Here is a 13,970-nt window from a genome sequence, read left to right on the forward strand (position 1 = left end):
CGGAAAAATAAATTCATAAAACATGAGTATGTCCACTTTGCATCAGTAAACCAAGACCGTTACACTCAGTCACCTGACTAATTCAATAAGTGCAATAGCTTGGCTAATAGCAGTGACGAGCGGGTCCCAGACTCACTTTCTCCCAGGGTCTTCTGAAGAAGGTCGTGTTTGGCTTGGAGCTTCGTGATCAGGTTCCTGCCTTCCAGATACTCCTTCATTTTCTGTGAAGGTGGAAAAAAACAAGATCATGAGTGGACATTAATTTCTCTGACTGCATCTTTAGGTTACTGGATTCTGAACATAATCCTGAAGTACAGAATTACACTGAAATTTACGGTGCTAAGGATGAGCTAAGTCCTCCTGGTTTATATACTCAGGCAAATCTGAAGCTTGTCCATACGTATCTGCAGTGCAATTTCTATTGTTTCACTGGGGAATCAGCTGAATGTTTGGCATCTTTTAAGATATCTGAGAAGCTGTCATGCATCTCCTCTCCAGACAGGGTGAAATGGAAATGCACTTCCCTCGCACGTCACAGGCAACTGAATGAGCAATCTGTTTTAACAAACTAAAAGGCGGCTACTGTGCTTATTCTCTCACTTAACCTCTCTCACCCCACTTTACTTGTCAAATAGTGTGTCTGCCTCCACGCTGGATGATACACAGGGTTGCAGGGGGGGCACGGGACAAAACAAATAAAGATATTATTTAAGTTCAGATTTGTTCTCTCGGTGAAATATTATACAATCATGCAGTCATTTTTCCCACTTCTTTCTGATTTTTCACAGCTCTGCAAATGCTGGGTTTTTACAGCTCTTTCATCTCTTATTTTGTAGTTCGGAACAGCATTATTTATCTTCACTGTGCTGCAGCACATAAAATACTCTGCTGTATGGTAGCTGTCCACATTATAATTAGGACATGTTTACACTCAAAAATACATAAATAGCACATAACTATTAAAATACCACAGGCCATTCTTTAGATATGAGATATTTTAAAAATTCATCTAGCAAAATGAACACAAAGAAAGGAGTCTCATTTAATAATGAAATGTTTCAGTCCTTGTCTTCAGCCTTTCCCAATTCTATCCACTTTCTTCCAGTTCTGCTTTGGTATTGCCAAATTAGACTGCAAATCCTTAAGGTTAAAACCAGTATTTTAGCAATGAGAGTGCCTGGACCCTGCTTGTCCTATGCAGGTCATAACAACGGCAGCCTCCGTGCAAGGTGTAAAGAACTAAGGAGTACTCTATACATACAGATATACTGTGGCAGTACTGAGGATGGGGGGAAACCTTCCGGGAGCTAACAAAGTTTCCACTGTGTGGCCTCCAGCAGTAGTGTGTACCGACACAACAGACAAAAATGGCTGAGCTGGGGCTTTAATTAACTGCCAGGAGTTTGTGTTTCATGTTGCTTTGGTTGACAACATTGGAAGAAAAATTTCACAAGAATTAAGTCCCTTCAGAGAATCTTAGCACTTCCTGCTTCCTATGCTAATACTTCAACTTTTTGTTGTTGTTTTAGAAGAAAACAGGAAGCATGATCACTGCGGCAAAAAAAAAATTAACCATATTTTTTTTAATTAGAATTTGTTTGCTATGCCCCAACTATGTATTTTGCTCAATCAGTTAAATTTTAGCATCAAATTTTGACAGAAGAAAACATGAAGAGGATAAGCTGCAAAAATAACTGGAGAATTTGAAGTGGGAATTTGAGGATAAATCTGTTTCTGGGAAGTGCCAAGCTCCCTGTCTCAAAATCATGATCAGGTGAAGAGACGGAAGGGCTAGAAGGCTCAGCTTCAAATAGCTCAAACAGCAGCTTAAAGATCAGCAAATCAACTCGATTTGGAAAAGTGTTAAGCTTCCCTTTGAAGCAGATATAAAAACTTAAGCTCAGCCTACTGGTAGCTGTGGTTCAGTGCAGGGCAGGCGAATTCCCTGAGCAGAGGCACGCTGCTGGCACTCACAGATGCTCTGGCTGATCGCTCCGGCTTTGAGGCATTTGCAGCGGTCGCAATAAGAACATCGCCTGCCCGCAGACGAGTACCGGGGATTGTTTTAAAGGAGAAAAAGAGAAGGTTCCTATCCAGTGCAGTATTTCACGCGTTCTTTCTACTTCCTCATGCCTAACATTCTGTACCCTGCCTGTTACAAGTACGCTTATGAAAAAAAAAAAAGGTAATTTCAAAATAAGGCTTCAGGCTTTTTTCAATGAATTACAAAGATCCATGCATTTGATTTCTGGCTTAATAAAAACAGTCAAAAAAAAAATCAAACTACAGGAGAACTCCTAAGGATTTCATTTCTGGCAGAGCACAGCTGGAGTCAGAGTAAGTACAATCAGACACAAAGCAGTAGAAACATCCTCAAGTCACGTTACTTCTGCATTGTAAAAATTAAGAGGTGAAGATCTGTTGTCAGCCAGAGACAGTAAGCATTTTTGCACCTATCATCTCCTCAAAACCATGCAACTTTGACACCCTCTCTAAGCCCAAACTCATTGCAGTATTTTTCCAGCGAGAACCAGTTGTCAGGTGGCATACATAATGAAGCGAAATGCAAACTAGACCATATCTTCCTGCCTTGTGGGAAAGGAGATTTTATGCTTTTGAGGCTATAAAGAAAAACAGTTTCTGCCACTGTCCCACATCCTTAACTGTCTCCCATCTGGAAAGCTCAGCAGTTTTCCTCCCTTCCTCCACCCCGCAAGAACGACTTCAGACAAGGCACTCGATTGAAGGAGCGGGTGAATCAGATCCCCGCTCCCCTGCGCCCCTGCTAGCGACTGAACGTGGGAACAGTGGCACATTGACACAACCAGCATGACATTTCTGTGGGATCGATTAGCAGGGGAACTGTATATAATACTTACCCATGTCTTAAGGGTTTGGTAATAACAAATTTACATTAATTTTTAAAGCACTTCGCAGAATGAGCATTGTACTGGGTTTTAATCTTTCTAGAGGAAAAAATAACGTTTCGACAAAGAGCTACAATTATCCCATTTTACAGGTAAAAAGAATCAAATCATTCATTCCCCTTTTCACTTCTCAGGTAGGGCGGAGTGCCAGCTGTATTACAATTAGCAGTAGGATTTCAGCTCTGACAGGCATCCTCACGCTAGCTCCAATTTTGCTGGCTCAGGAAGCAGGAGTGTAGCCATGGCAGCAGCAGCACCCTCCTGCCAGGCACCCAGGACACATCCCTGGATTTCAGCTCCCTGAAGTCACTGCTGCTTCCTTGCTTTAGCTACCTGCATTAGCTCAGTGCTAAGTCAATCATCATTCCTATGCTTTTCACTGACACGGGGAAGTTTTAAGCTTCTACTCTGCATACAAATCTTCCTTCAAAGCCCTAACAACAGAGCCATCTCGGCACCAGCGTGCGATGATATGCCTCTAGTGGAAATACAGCTTATACCAGCGTAGAGATACTACAGTCAGTACTCCTTCAATTCAATTCCCATGGTGGCATCACTATATTTACCTAAGAGCTCTGCCTAGCTAGCAATGCAGTACGTGGAATTTCCAACTTGAGTGACATAGTAATATGGAATATTCTTTCAAATTAGTATTTTTTTTTTCAGTTCATAGCCCTCAGCATTTAGCACATCATAAGGTACGAGGGGATTTAAATCTCTATTCTGCACTACACTGTTTTTTCCCCCTACACAAAGAATGCCTCGCCCATATTGCTGCACAGCTCTGCCCTCAGTCTCGTTAATAATCATCAGAGCATTTTCTCATACACTGAAAAAACTCATAGATTCAAAGCTTGAAATCCTTATAAAGGATATTTATAAGTCTGGTCAATAGTAGATCAATCAAGCATCTGATGAGGCTGGTTAAAGAGGGCCTCCCTCGCTCTCTTGATAGGTATTTTGCCCATGTTGTGCAGGACATGACAGGCTGCACCTCTGCTTACTGAAATGGCTCCGCAGTCCTGCTGGGACCTCACTGCTCTGCAGCAGGATATGAACACGATGAAATGGAAAAATATTACATCCAAATAAAGTCCTGGGTTCGGTCTCCTATTTGAACTTACAATAGTCCCTCTCTAGAGAGGGAATGCTTAGAGTTCAATTAAACATCATTTTTCTAGTTTCATAACCCTGGGCAGGGTGGTCAATCCCTTCTTAATTGAATCAGTTTCTCCACCCACTTTTCTCAACAGCCAGTTTCACCTTCTACAAAGGCTTTTTCATTTTTGTAAGTCAAGGCCTGGCAGAAACCATCCTGCCAGCTAGTGTAATTTGCACAGAAACTTCAGGCTTTTAATAAGCAAAACCATTCTTGGAAGAGGATTGTAAAGGGCATTAAGTATAGCAAAAGATGCCCAAAGGACTGACAAAGTAACCAGGGTAAGAGGTGTGATTTTCATCTGCTATTTTGAAATATTTTTAAAATGGAAATTAATTCAACAGTTTAACATAAATCTACTTAGGAAAAAAACATATAGTTTGGTATGAAATTCAATATAAAAAGCTCTTAGCATCTTGTAAAAATGCATCGACTCAATTAAAAGCTTATGTGAGCTGAAATTTTAAGATGATAATAACAAAAATATGAAAGAGCGAAACATTCTTTTAGTTTGTATTATTTTTGAAAATTGATATTTACAAGCTATTAAGTTCTTTCTCAGACAATTCCTTTTTAGATGCAGAAGAAATCAAATTTTACACAACTTATCCACATCAACAAAGGTATCCCAACATGTTTGTAAAGAATTCAAAGAACCCATTTTTAAAACCTAACATGCTTACTCTGCTTGTCCAAAATCAATTACAGAAGCATTTTTGTAAGATGATAGCATCATTTTGCACTTTCTTGTGAGTATAATTCTAAATACATTATACGTGCTTATACTGAAAATTAACTCCTTACTGTGAAATAGAACTGCTCTGTCTCCTGCTGGTTGGCCCGTCTTTTGGCAATGCTCGGTTTGCTCATGAATGTTTCCGAGACAGTGGATTTAACAGACTCCATAGAGTTGCTGTACTGAAAGCAGTCAGAGACATCAAAGTCCTCTATCGTGACTATATCCTGGATTGTCTGGAGTGTAGCTTCCATAGTCTTCTTAACCTGTCCAGCAAGCATAAGAGTACTTAAAAAACGAAGATAGTATGTTGCAAGTAAAAAACAGAGTTAGTAAGTACCCTGGAGCATTTTACTAATAAACAGATATTACTGGTTTCACATCCTGTGTGCCATAACTAAGGTGCAAGTTTTGCTCACTAACAGCACAGTCCATATAAACAAAGGGCTGGCAGCACGCAGAACCTGCCAAGAGTAGGAAAACAGTTGTGATCTTACAGGCTGGGATGAGGAGGAGATGCAAGGCAACTCAACCTCAAAGCAAAGAGTGCTGGAACAAAGATCTTATAATCGTCTTCTGTAACTACATCTACTGGGCATCAAATGTTAAATATTAAAAACAGGACTTTGCGGCACTGTAAATCTTTACTGAAGACCAGAATCAACTTCCTAGACATAAAGGAGTCACAAATTTTGCCCAAGGAGGATTAAAAATTCTTGAACACAGAGGTGCAGATTAGGTATTTTGACCTGTTCCCAAACAAATGCCATTGATCTAGTCTTCTCATCTCAGATGACCAATTAAACAAAAATTAGCTCTTACCTTAGGTTAGGCAAACTCACTGTCTTCACTTCAAAACACTAAATTCCTCTTTTTCTCTTAGCTATCCAAATACAACTTTTGCAACATAGCCAGTCCTATCAACTTAAGGATGGGAAAAGAGGTATGTGGAGGTATTTTAAGGAATCCTCACCACACACCCAGCTTTCATGCAAGATCACACACTAATGTGCTGCTGGCCTCAGCTGCCTTATTCTGGAATTTTACCACAAGTCTTCATAAAAGAGGATCACAGCAACTAGATTCTTCCTTAACTAGTCCCCACTCCCCACTGGAAGTGGTAAGAGCATTGTTGATTTTTGGTTGATTAGCTCACCTCTTCATTTTCAATCTTAAGCGTAGATAATCTAGACTGCAATTGCTGGCACCTCTGCACTAACTCACTCTGGACTGGTTGTTGGGCACATAGCTGCGACTCCTGGAAGAGAAACAGCACCGCTTTTAGAGGGCTAGGAAAAAAAACACATAATCAAGAACATCGTGATTACTTCATTCAATTATTACAAGCAAACATCTTTCAAAGTGCTTCATTTTAAAACTTTGTAGCCCTGGATTTCAACCAGTGGATAGGTCCATGTTCTACCAAATATCAATATCAAATTCCTGACTGTATTGAAAAGTAAGCAAGAGAGAGAACATGAACATCAAAGAAGAACTAGAAAAAATTAGCTACTTTCCAAAATGTAAGCTCATCATGCGTTTTGAAAGTCTGAAGGTGCTTTATTACAGATATTAGGTTAGATCACATTGCACATCAAGAAGAATTTGGTTCAATGTATTAGCCAGGCATCCTGGGGCAGGGTATGAGTGGCTGAGCTTGCTCAGCTGAACTACCTGTACACTGCAGCAACAAGTACAATTCACTATTTGATAAATTCAGGGTAGTCAAAATAAAAAAAAGAGCAGGCTAGAGACCTGTCAAACATGCCAGAACTGTGGACTTCCTCGTACTGTTAAGAATTAGTCTTGACTATTTCACAGCATGAGGCAGCTTTTCCTTTTAGTTGTGTTTTGTTGTTGTTTTTTAAAAGGAAAATGCTGACCTCATTGAGTAAGGCTATTTTTTAAAGAAAGAAATTGGAATTGGAGCTTTATCACATGCGTGCACGTACGCCATCATATATTCAATCTGGTATACACGGGACCATTGCAACAAGACTATCAGCTTGCATTTATAAACACTCATTTGGCCTTGAGAAGAACCAAGATAAATGATTCGGCAAATGTGAGCTGTTAACCGAATGACAGTCTGCAGGTAATTCTTTTTCTTCCCATGATATTACAGGATACAACCAAAGCACAGAAAACCCAAGAAATGTCATTTGCAGTCTGAGGGTTTCACTTAAGAGGGAAGAGACAAGGAGGAGCCTTAAGCAGCGATTGTAATTCTTAGACCAAAAGAAGAGGCTGGCTGCAAGAGACCATCCTTACAGTGTTTCCTCAGTGTTCAGGATAATCTAGAAATCCAACCAATTGACCTAAATTATTACATTGTACATGTGTTCCCATTTAGAACCGGTTTCAGCTTGTGCAACTTTAAACAGTTCCCAGATGAGTAACCACATCTTGATAAACCTATAAAGAGAGAGATTTTCATTGCCAAAAATGAAAGTCCCCTGACCGCCTTGTCTCACAATGAAGATGCATAAAGCACCACTATAAACCATTTGTGCTCTAAGATTACACACTCAAATGCCTCAAAACACAGCATTTAAGTTTCTTATTTTGTTGCCCCTTCAAATCTCTAACTTCAGAGTCTGTCTCAGGGTGCAGGGGTTAACTTGTGGGTTGAATGAAAAGTTAAAACAGTGTTTCCAATCTACATTTAGTATTATACCTAATTAAGCATTTTCATCTTCAGTAGCTTTGATAGTCAAAAAGTGAGAGTCAGTTGTATTCAGACATCTGTGCCATGAGCCTCTGCTTAATCTTCAAATCAGCTCCCTTTTCCAAGGCTCCCTTCTACCTCCCAAAAATAGAGCCAAACAGGTGGCCTTTTAGTGGGTCTATCTATCAAAGATGAGGGAAGTAAACAGGCAAAGCTGCAAGTGTTTACAGAGCTAGAGCCGGAGGAGCAATATAAACTGACCATATCACCCATATGCGGCTGAAACTCGAACTTCATGGGCGGACAGAAGACATTGTTGTACATCTCCATCAGGCGCTGCTTATCACTGTTGGCATCCAGGTTCTCAACGGCGTTTTCAATGGCATCCAGACCCTCATGCTTTGACTGCTCCAGGTTTAGCTCAGCAGACAAGAATGTCCTGAGAGCTCTGTTGAGGCTAGCGTGGTATCCCAGGTCACAACACTGCTGGAAAAAGACACACAATTCCATATGAATAAGCGAAGAAATTCTATAATGGAAATTAAAATGTTTCCAAAGCCAGAAGTTATATAAATGGATAACAAGTCGTGGATATTTATCATATTCTGGGTACCAGAGCAGTCTCACATCTCTCATTCAATGCAGAGGCATCTTGACTAGAGTTGGTCCTCAGAGTTGGCCCTGAACAGAATTCTCAGCCTCTAATCCCATACAAATTTCAACATCATGTTATAATTAGTCTCCAAGACAAGTACAGCTTAAACTATTGTAACACTTTGCAGAGTTCTCATGGAGTACTGGAGAGTTCACTTAATGCTGTTAAAAAAAACAAAAAGCAACCTAGAAATGGGTACGTTCAGTGTATTTCTTTGGATTTTTACTTTCAGGGGCACTGATTCCCATTGAAAACACTCCAAAATCCTTAAATAAAATTACTCAAAGTAAGAGGGAAACAATGCACTAAAGTACTACCCAGAGAAACAAGACAAAGGATTTGGATCATCTGCAAAGGTTAATCTGCATCTAAATTTTTCCACCCAAGATAAAGAAAACTGTTTAATTCAGTGTACTTCAGGAAGCAAGAACATGACCTGTACATCACAGGCATAAAGAACAGAGAAATCCAAAAAGCAACAAGCAATCAGTTGGGATGACTTCATTGCTGGGGTGAAACAGAAAAGCAAAAACTTTCAAGCAAAAAGTGGTCGTGGTCAAGAATTTCCTGGCTATTACTGACAGCAGGATGATGTCACTGGAAGACAATCAAGCAGCTTCATCTCCACCATGGCTGCGCAGCCAAGTCTTAATGTTTCAGAAGGGAGAAAGGCGCTTTTCATTAGCTGATCAGAAACAGCCTGAATTTTTCAGACATCTAATAAAGTGAGTGAGAAAGGAGCCCACCTTCTTGGAATTACAAGCAAGATTACATACACTAGGAGAATATCCAAAAAGAAAGAGACCATCTGCTTGATTGCTGTGCTGTTCTGTAAGCAAAATTCACATGAAATCTCCTCCTCACCCATCATTTGGGTCTCATCACTGTCATTGTGTGCAAACGCAAAAAAAAAAAAAAAAAAAAGGCAGGGAGAAGGAGGGGTGGAGGGAGAGAGAAGAGAGCAACTACTGGACCATTCCCTGCTTTCACAGAATTTCTGTCACCAAGTGCTGCTAGATGCCTGCCTCCTGTGCCAACAAGCTGTGGCAGGTGTGGAGTCTTGTAAAAAGAGCTGCAGTTGCTGGTTAGGCTGGAGGCAGAGAATTAAAGGACATTACATTCAATCAGAAAGAACAAAAACTAGCCAAAAAAACCCAAACAAAAGACGCTTGATTGAGAATTTGCACGTGTGGAGGCAGTCTTGGATCAACAGCCACTCAAAGCTACTGCTCTTTTGCATGCACATTACAGTGCCATCCTCTGCAGTAATTTGGGGAAAGCTAGTCCAAGTTGGGCCAACAGTCCAGCCAGGATTAGGAGCAGCTCAGATTTAACAGGAGCAGTCACTCCTTCTCCCCTCCTGCTGTGGGCCAGACAGTTGCACACCCACCCAGGGCACCCAGCTTGTCCTCCCTGCGCTCGCCCTCCACCAGCACACATCTGCGTCCAGAAGGAAAGCTCATCTGCTGCACAAGGGGAGCTCGCTGGTGGGACTGGGAAGTCAAACGAGACTTAATGTTTTACACCCCACCTCACTTAGCAGCAGGACTACATTAAGACAGCAAAGTTTTTTAGCTTTATGTTATTGAAGCCAGTGACAGGAAACATTTTTCAGCCCACTCCCCCACTTTAACATTTTAAAAAGTCCAGCGCACCATATTTATAAATGTATCAGTCTTGTCATCCCTTTTCTGGGTTATATAAATGTTTGATGGAATCGTTCCCCAAGGAAATCAATTTTTTATAAGAATTTAATGATAACTCATTCAGATTCACTTCTCAACATGACAGCTGATTAACCCTTTGCCAGATAGCAGTTTTCAAACAGGCCCAAACCAGAAGATTTAAGGAGAAAGACCCCTCTGTTTTAAAATGCAATTTACATTTGGAAGGGAAAGTATGAGATCCTGGAGTAAGCAGCAATAGTACACCTATTCGTAGAAAACCAAACATTAGGACTGACACATACAAATGCGCTTTTATCTTTTTTAAAATTCTGTCCTAGTGACCCTTTCATAAAAATGAGTTAATACAAACTTCCCCATTACTGTAATATTTCATTAGCATCAAAGAGCTGTCTCAGTCCCCAAAGTCAGGAAATTCAAAACTACTGGGCTATGTCAGGAACAATTTATTGCTCTTAACTCACGATGAAGAATTAACTCACTGTTATCCTTCCATGCACATTGGAGGGGGAACACAATGTGTTGTATAAACATGACAAGTTTAATGCTATTTGGCCTAACACAATCTACTTGTAAGTAACTTTGAAGATTGCTTTTATATTATATTTCAAAATTCAATATCATCAAATGATTAGATCAAGGAAAAGAATTAAGACCTGGCTTAAAAATCACATTTTTATTTAAGTCAGATGCTTCAGATAACCATCGCTGGTTATAATTGTTAATTTTCGATCCTTCAGGATCAAAGGCATTAGTAAATCCATATTCCCTGCGTCTTAACAATGAGATAACTGAATTCCATCTCCTGTGCTCCCAGGCAATCCCACGTTTTTCTTCCGCAAACAGAGCAGATAGTACTTTTCTTTTAAAGATTATGAGAACTTGCAATGTAGTGTTAAATTGAATGCTTCAAGGAACACAAGGGGGTTAACATGGGCATGGACTCACCCAGAGCCACGATGGCTCCTCTCTAGGAACAGTGACAAATCCACATACTGCAGAAGCTTGGCTTCTTGTCTTGCACCACTGCCTACCATGCCTCAGAGACGGCTGAGACTATCTAGTGAGAGAAGCACTTCCTTCAAAGCTGGATAACCTCCATTTGTCAATGTACTACTTGAAAGATCTCAGGTCTGTGCTTAAAAATTGCTATGGGTTTATGAAATCCAAATGGATTCTTTACTATATACGACTCATGATAACGTACTAAGAACAGTCTGTTAGCAGAAAACTGAACCAAGCCCATTTGCAGTATTTGGGGGAGGCCTTACAGATAGGATTTTAAAAGAAAAAATGAAGACAATTGAATTATGCTGATGTCAGTGAAATGAATCCCTATCTTGTAGATTTCAATATAAAAATACATAGACAGGTATAATTTGTTAAAAAAACAAGATGGCACAATTCAAGTTAAGCAAATGTTAACCAAAAAAGGTCTCCTAAACAGGCAGCAGGTATAAATGAAACATGCCTCTTCAGTACAGCAATTTTGCAAAACATGACATTTTTAAATAATGGTATTTTTCAAAACCATCTAGCACTGACAATCCTGACCTCCAAAGGACAGGTTTAAATAAATACCTACCAGAAGAGCACTTCATGTGATTTTATGATCAGCTGAATAAATGTATTATATATACTGTTAGGTATTATAATAGCTGACTAATTAATAGTGATCTGAGTGCTCTTTATTGCCTGTGTCTAGAGACACTTCTGCTCATTACTCCCCCCTCTTACAAAGAAAGTTCCCTTCAGGCTTTGCAGTTGAGTGTTTCTAATAGCGACGGCAGTGTGCTGTCCTTGGCAAGCAGAGTAAGATCAAGCAACGGTCACTGACCCAGACACAACATGTTCAGTGCATTTGGTACTCTAGTTCTGCAGGTTGAAGTGGGCAGTTATGTATTTGTGCAAAAACTCAGGATTCCTAACTGGTTTTTCTGAGTTTTCAAAAAGGAGAGATTTGGGGGTTTTTGTTCTGCATTTTACTAAAAGCAGAATTGATGCCCCCTGAATACTGGGGGCATCATTCAGCTGCAGAACAGAGAGCTTTCAGGCAGCTGGCAAACAAGCTCCCTCCACCTTCTGCTCCATTACCCAGTTTCTGCAGAGAGCATTCTCATTCTAAGGAAATGAGGGACTGGTTTCTATAGCCAGTTTATTTCTTTGTTTCTTTGCGTAGACAGAGAGATGGCAAAGTGGCAAGCAGTGGAACCTCCATCACTGTTGATGCTCCTCTGACACCTTTCAGAACTGGACTGAAAGTGCTCTGCAGTCCCAATGACAGAAGAAATGCATCAAGTCACTGCAGAGCTGGTGGTCAGGGTATCAGAGAATGGAAGGTCTAAAAAGCAGGAAGGTTCAAGCCTCTTATGAAATATGCTAGAGAAAGCATTAACCTTGAAATATATGGAATTTTTCAAAACAAGTTAAAAGCAGCTTTAGAAAATCTTTCTTTCCTTGATTTCTTTTACCAACTGGTATACTGTTTCTCCAGTTAACATTCTTTTTTTAAATGTGCTTCTGAGTTATAGTTTTGCAGGTTGCTTAAAATAGTAAATAGAAAATGTCAAGCAACAGTGTGATACTGAAGCTGAGTTTCATTTTAACTAAGCAACTCCTCCTTCTACACATTTCAATGCCAGGTTTCTTGTGCAAGCTTCTGTCTGTGCAACAAACTCTGACTTAGCTATCTAAGAAAAGCTCACTTAACAGCTTAATGACCAATTATCACGCCTGTTGTTACCCTCTGAGCTGCCCATCCAAGACCATCATTCCACAGCTGTACAGAGGTTACTAGTTGTGCTGGTATATAAGATGTTGAAAAAGGAGAGGCACATGTGAGGGTTAATGGCAATGATATTCATTGCAGGCACCCAAGCAGCAGCACTTACATCAATGAGATCAGACAGGTCATGAATGTAATACTTGAATACAGATGCATTGGTGGCTTCCAGAGCTAGCAGATACTCATTTCTTGCCTTAATAGCCTTCAGTCTATTTTCTGTGTACTTTGCTTGGCGCTAAAAGAGAACCAAAAACAAAATACATTTTAAAAAGGGGTGCAGCAGGAGTAATAGCATTCTTAGTAACACCAGAGAATACAGAACAAATCTTACTCTGCTCACAGTTTTTGTTCATTTGGATTCCAGTTTTATCAAGACTCAAAGACTTAGATTTTAGATCAATTATTTAGATGTTTTCAAGCATTACTATATTAGGTAGCTTTGCATTTAAAGTCTTCTCTTAAAATAGGGTTGGAGAAGATTAAGGGAAGAATATGAAGGAACGAGGTGGGTTTATGAGGTTATGGCCCAGCTCCAGCACTACCAGAGCAGCTGCTAGAAGCCCACAGGTAGTCTGCAGGCACCCCACCTCTTCCAACAGAAGCTAGGCCTAAACTTGGTCCTTCCAGAGCCTAAATCAATCCAAAAATAACTCTTCACTTTCTATTGGCTTGAATCTTAGCGCTGAACTGCTTAACTGACTGACCGATTGCTAAGGCAACTGGTTCTGCCCATGAAGTCAATTTGGGACTGCATGTCTCCCTGTAGCACAGGTCAGATCTTTAGCTGGCGTGAAATGGTAAACAAAAATCTTGTACTCTGTACAAGAAAAAAAAATATGTTAACCATGACTTCCAAGAAGGCAGTTGTTACTTTCATACTCGAACCTCATTTTAGCTTTTTGTGCCATGCCTGTATAACCTGGGATAATTCAAAATAGTATCTGATTGTCCTAAAACAAGCCTGCTGCTAGCTTTTGCCTTTCCTAAATCTGAATGTTTAGAACTTGTAAAAAACTGACACTTGCATTTGAATATCACAAAGGAGGGAACTCAGTAGCTCCTGTGTTGAACTACTGCAAAGGTCCCCTCCTCAGGCACGCTACACAAGCAGTAGCAATGCTATGGAAGTACCTTCTCCTTCATTTTCTCTATTTTTTTGACAGAGCTTCGTCGAACGTGTTTTTCTTCAAACTTGACGTTGGAAGTTGAGTCAGGGGAGCGTGGTGTCTGCTTGTCCTCTTGTTTCACCGACTTCCCAATCTGCTTTTCTTCTTGCTTCTCTGCCTCTTTCAGTTTGCTCTGAGCACTAATGCTGTCAGCATTGTACATATGGTAGGTTTTCATAACCTGCAGAA

At 40.2% G+C, this 13,970-nt stretch overlaps 1 protein-coding gene across 5 annotated transcripts in view; it reads right to left on the reverse strand.

Moving 5' to 3' along the window:
• Positions 1-13,970, reverse strand: part of SRGAP2 (SLIT-ROBO Rho GTPase activating protein 2) — a 115,283-nt gene that overhangs the window by 33,613 nt on the left and 67,700 nt on the right. For 3 of the 5 annotated variants that reach the window (XM_069771342.1, XM_069771340.1, XM_069771344.1), the window contains 6 exons: positions 13,747-13,962; positions 12,722-12,850; positions 7,752-7,976; positions 5,979-6,080; positions 4,891-5,088; positions 137-221 (listed from right to left, as the gene is read on the reverse strand). In XM_069771342.1, the coding sequence (XP_069627443.1) occupies positions 137-221; positions 4,891-5,088; positions 5,979-6,080; positions 7,752-7,976; positions 12,722-12,850; positions 13,747-13,962 (955 nt within the window). The remainder of the gene's footprint in view (positions 1-136; positions 222-4,890; positions 5,089-5,978; positions 6,081-7,751; positions 7,977-12,721; positions 12,851-13,746; positions 13,963-13,970) is intronic. The other 2 variants (XM_069771343.1, XM_069771341.1) reach the window with 1 other exon arrangement.

Source organism: Haliaeetus albicilla, chromosome 26, assembly GCF_947461875.1.
Source record: "Haliaeetus albicilla chromosome 26, bHalAlb1.1, whole genome shotgun sequence".
NCBI classification, from domain to species: domain Eukaryota; kingdom Metazoa; phylum Chordata; class Aves; order Accipitriformes; family Accipitridae; genus Haliaeetus; species Haliaeetus albicilla.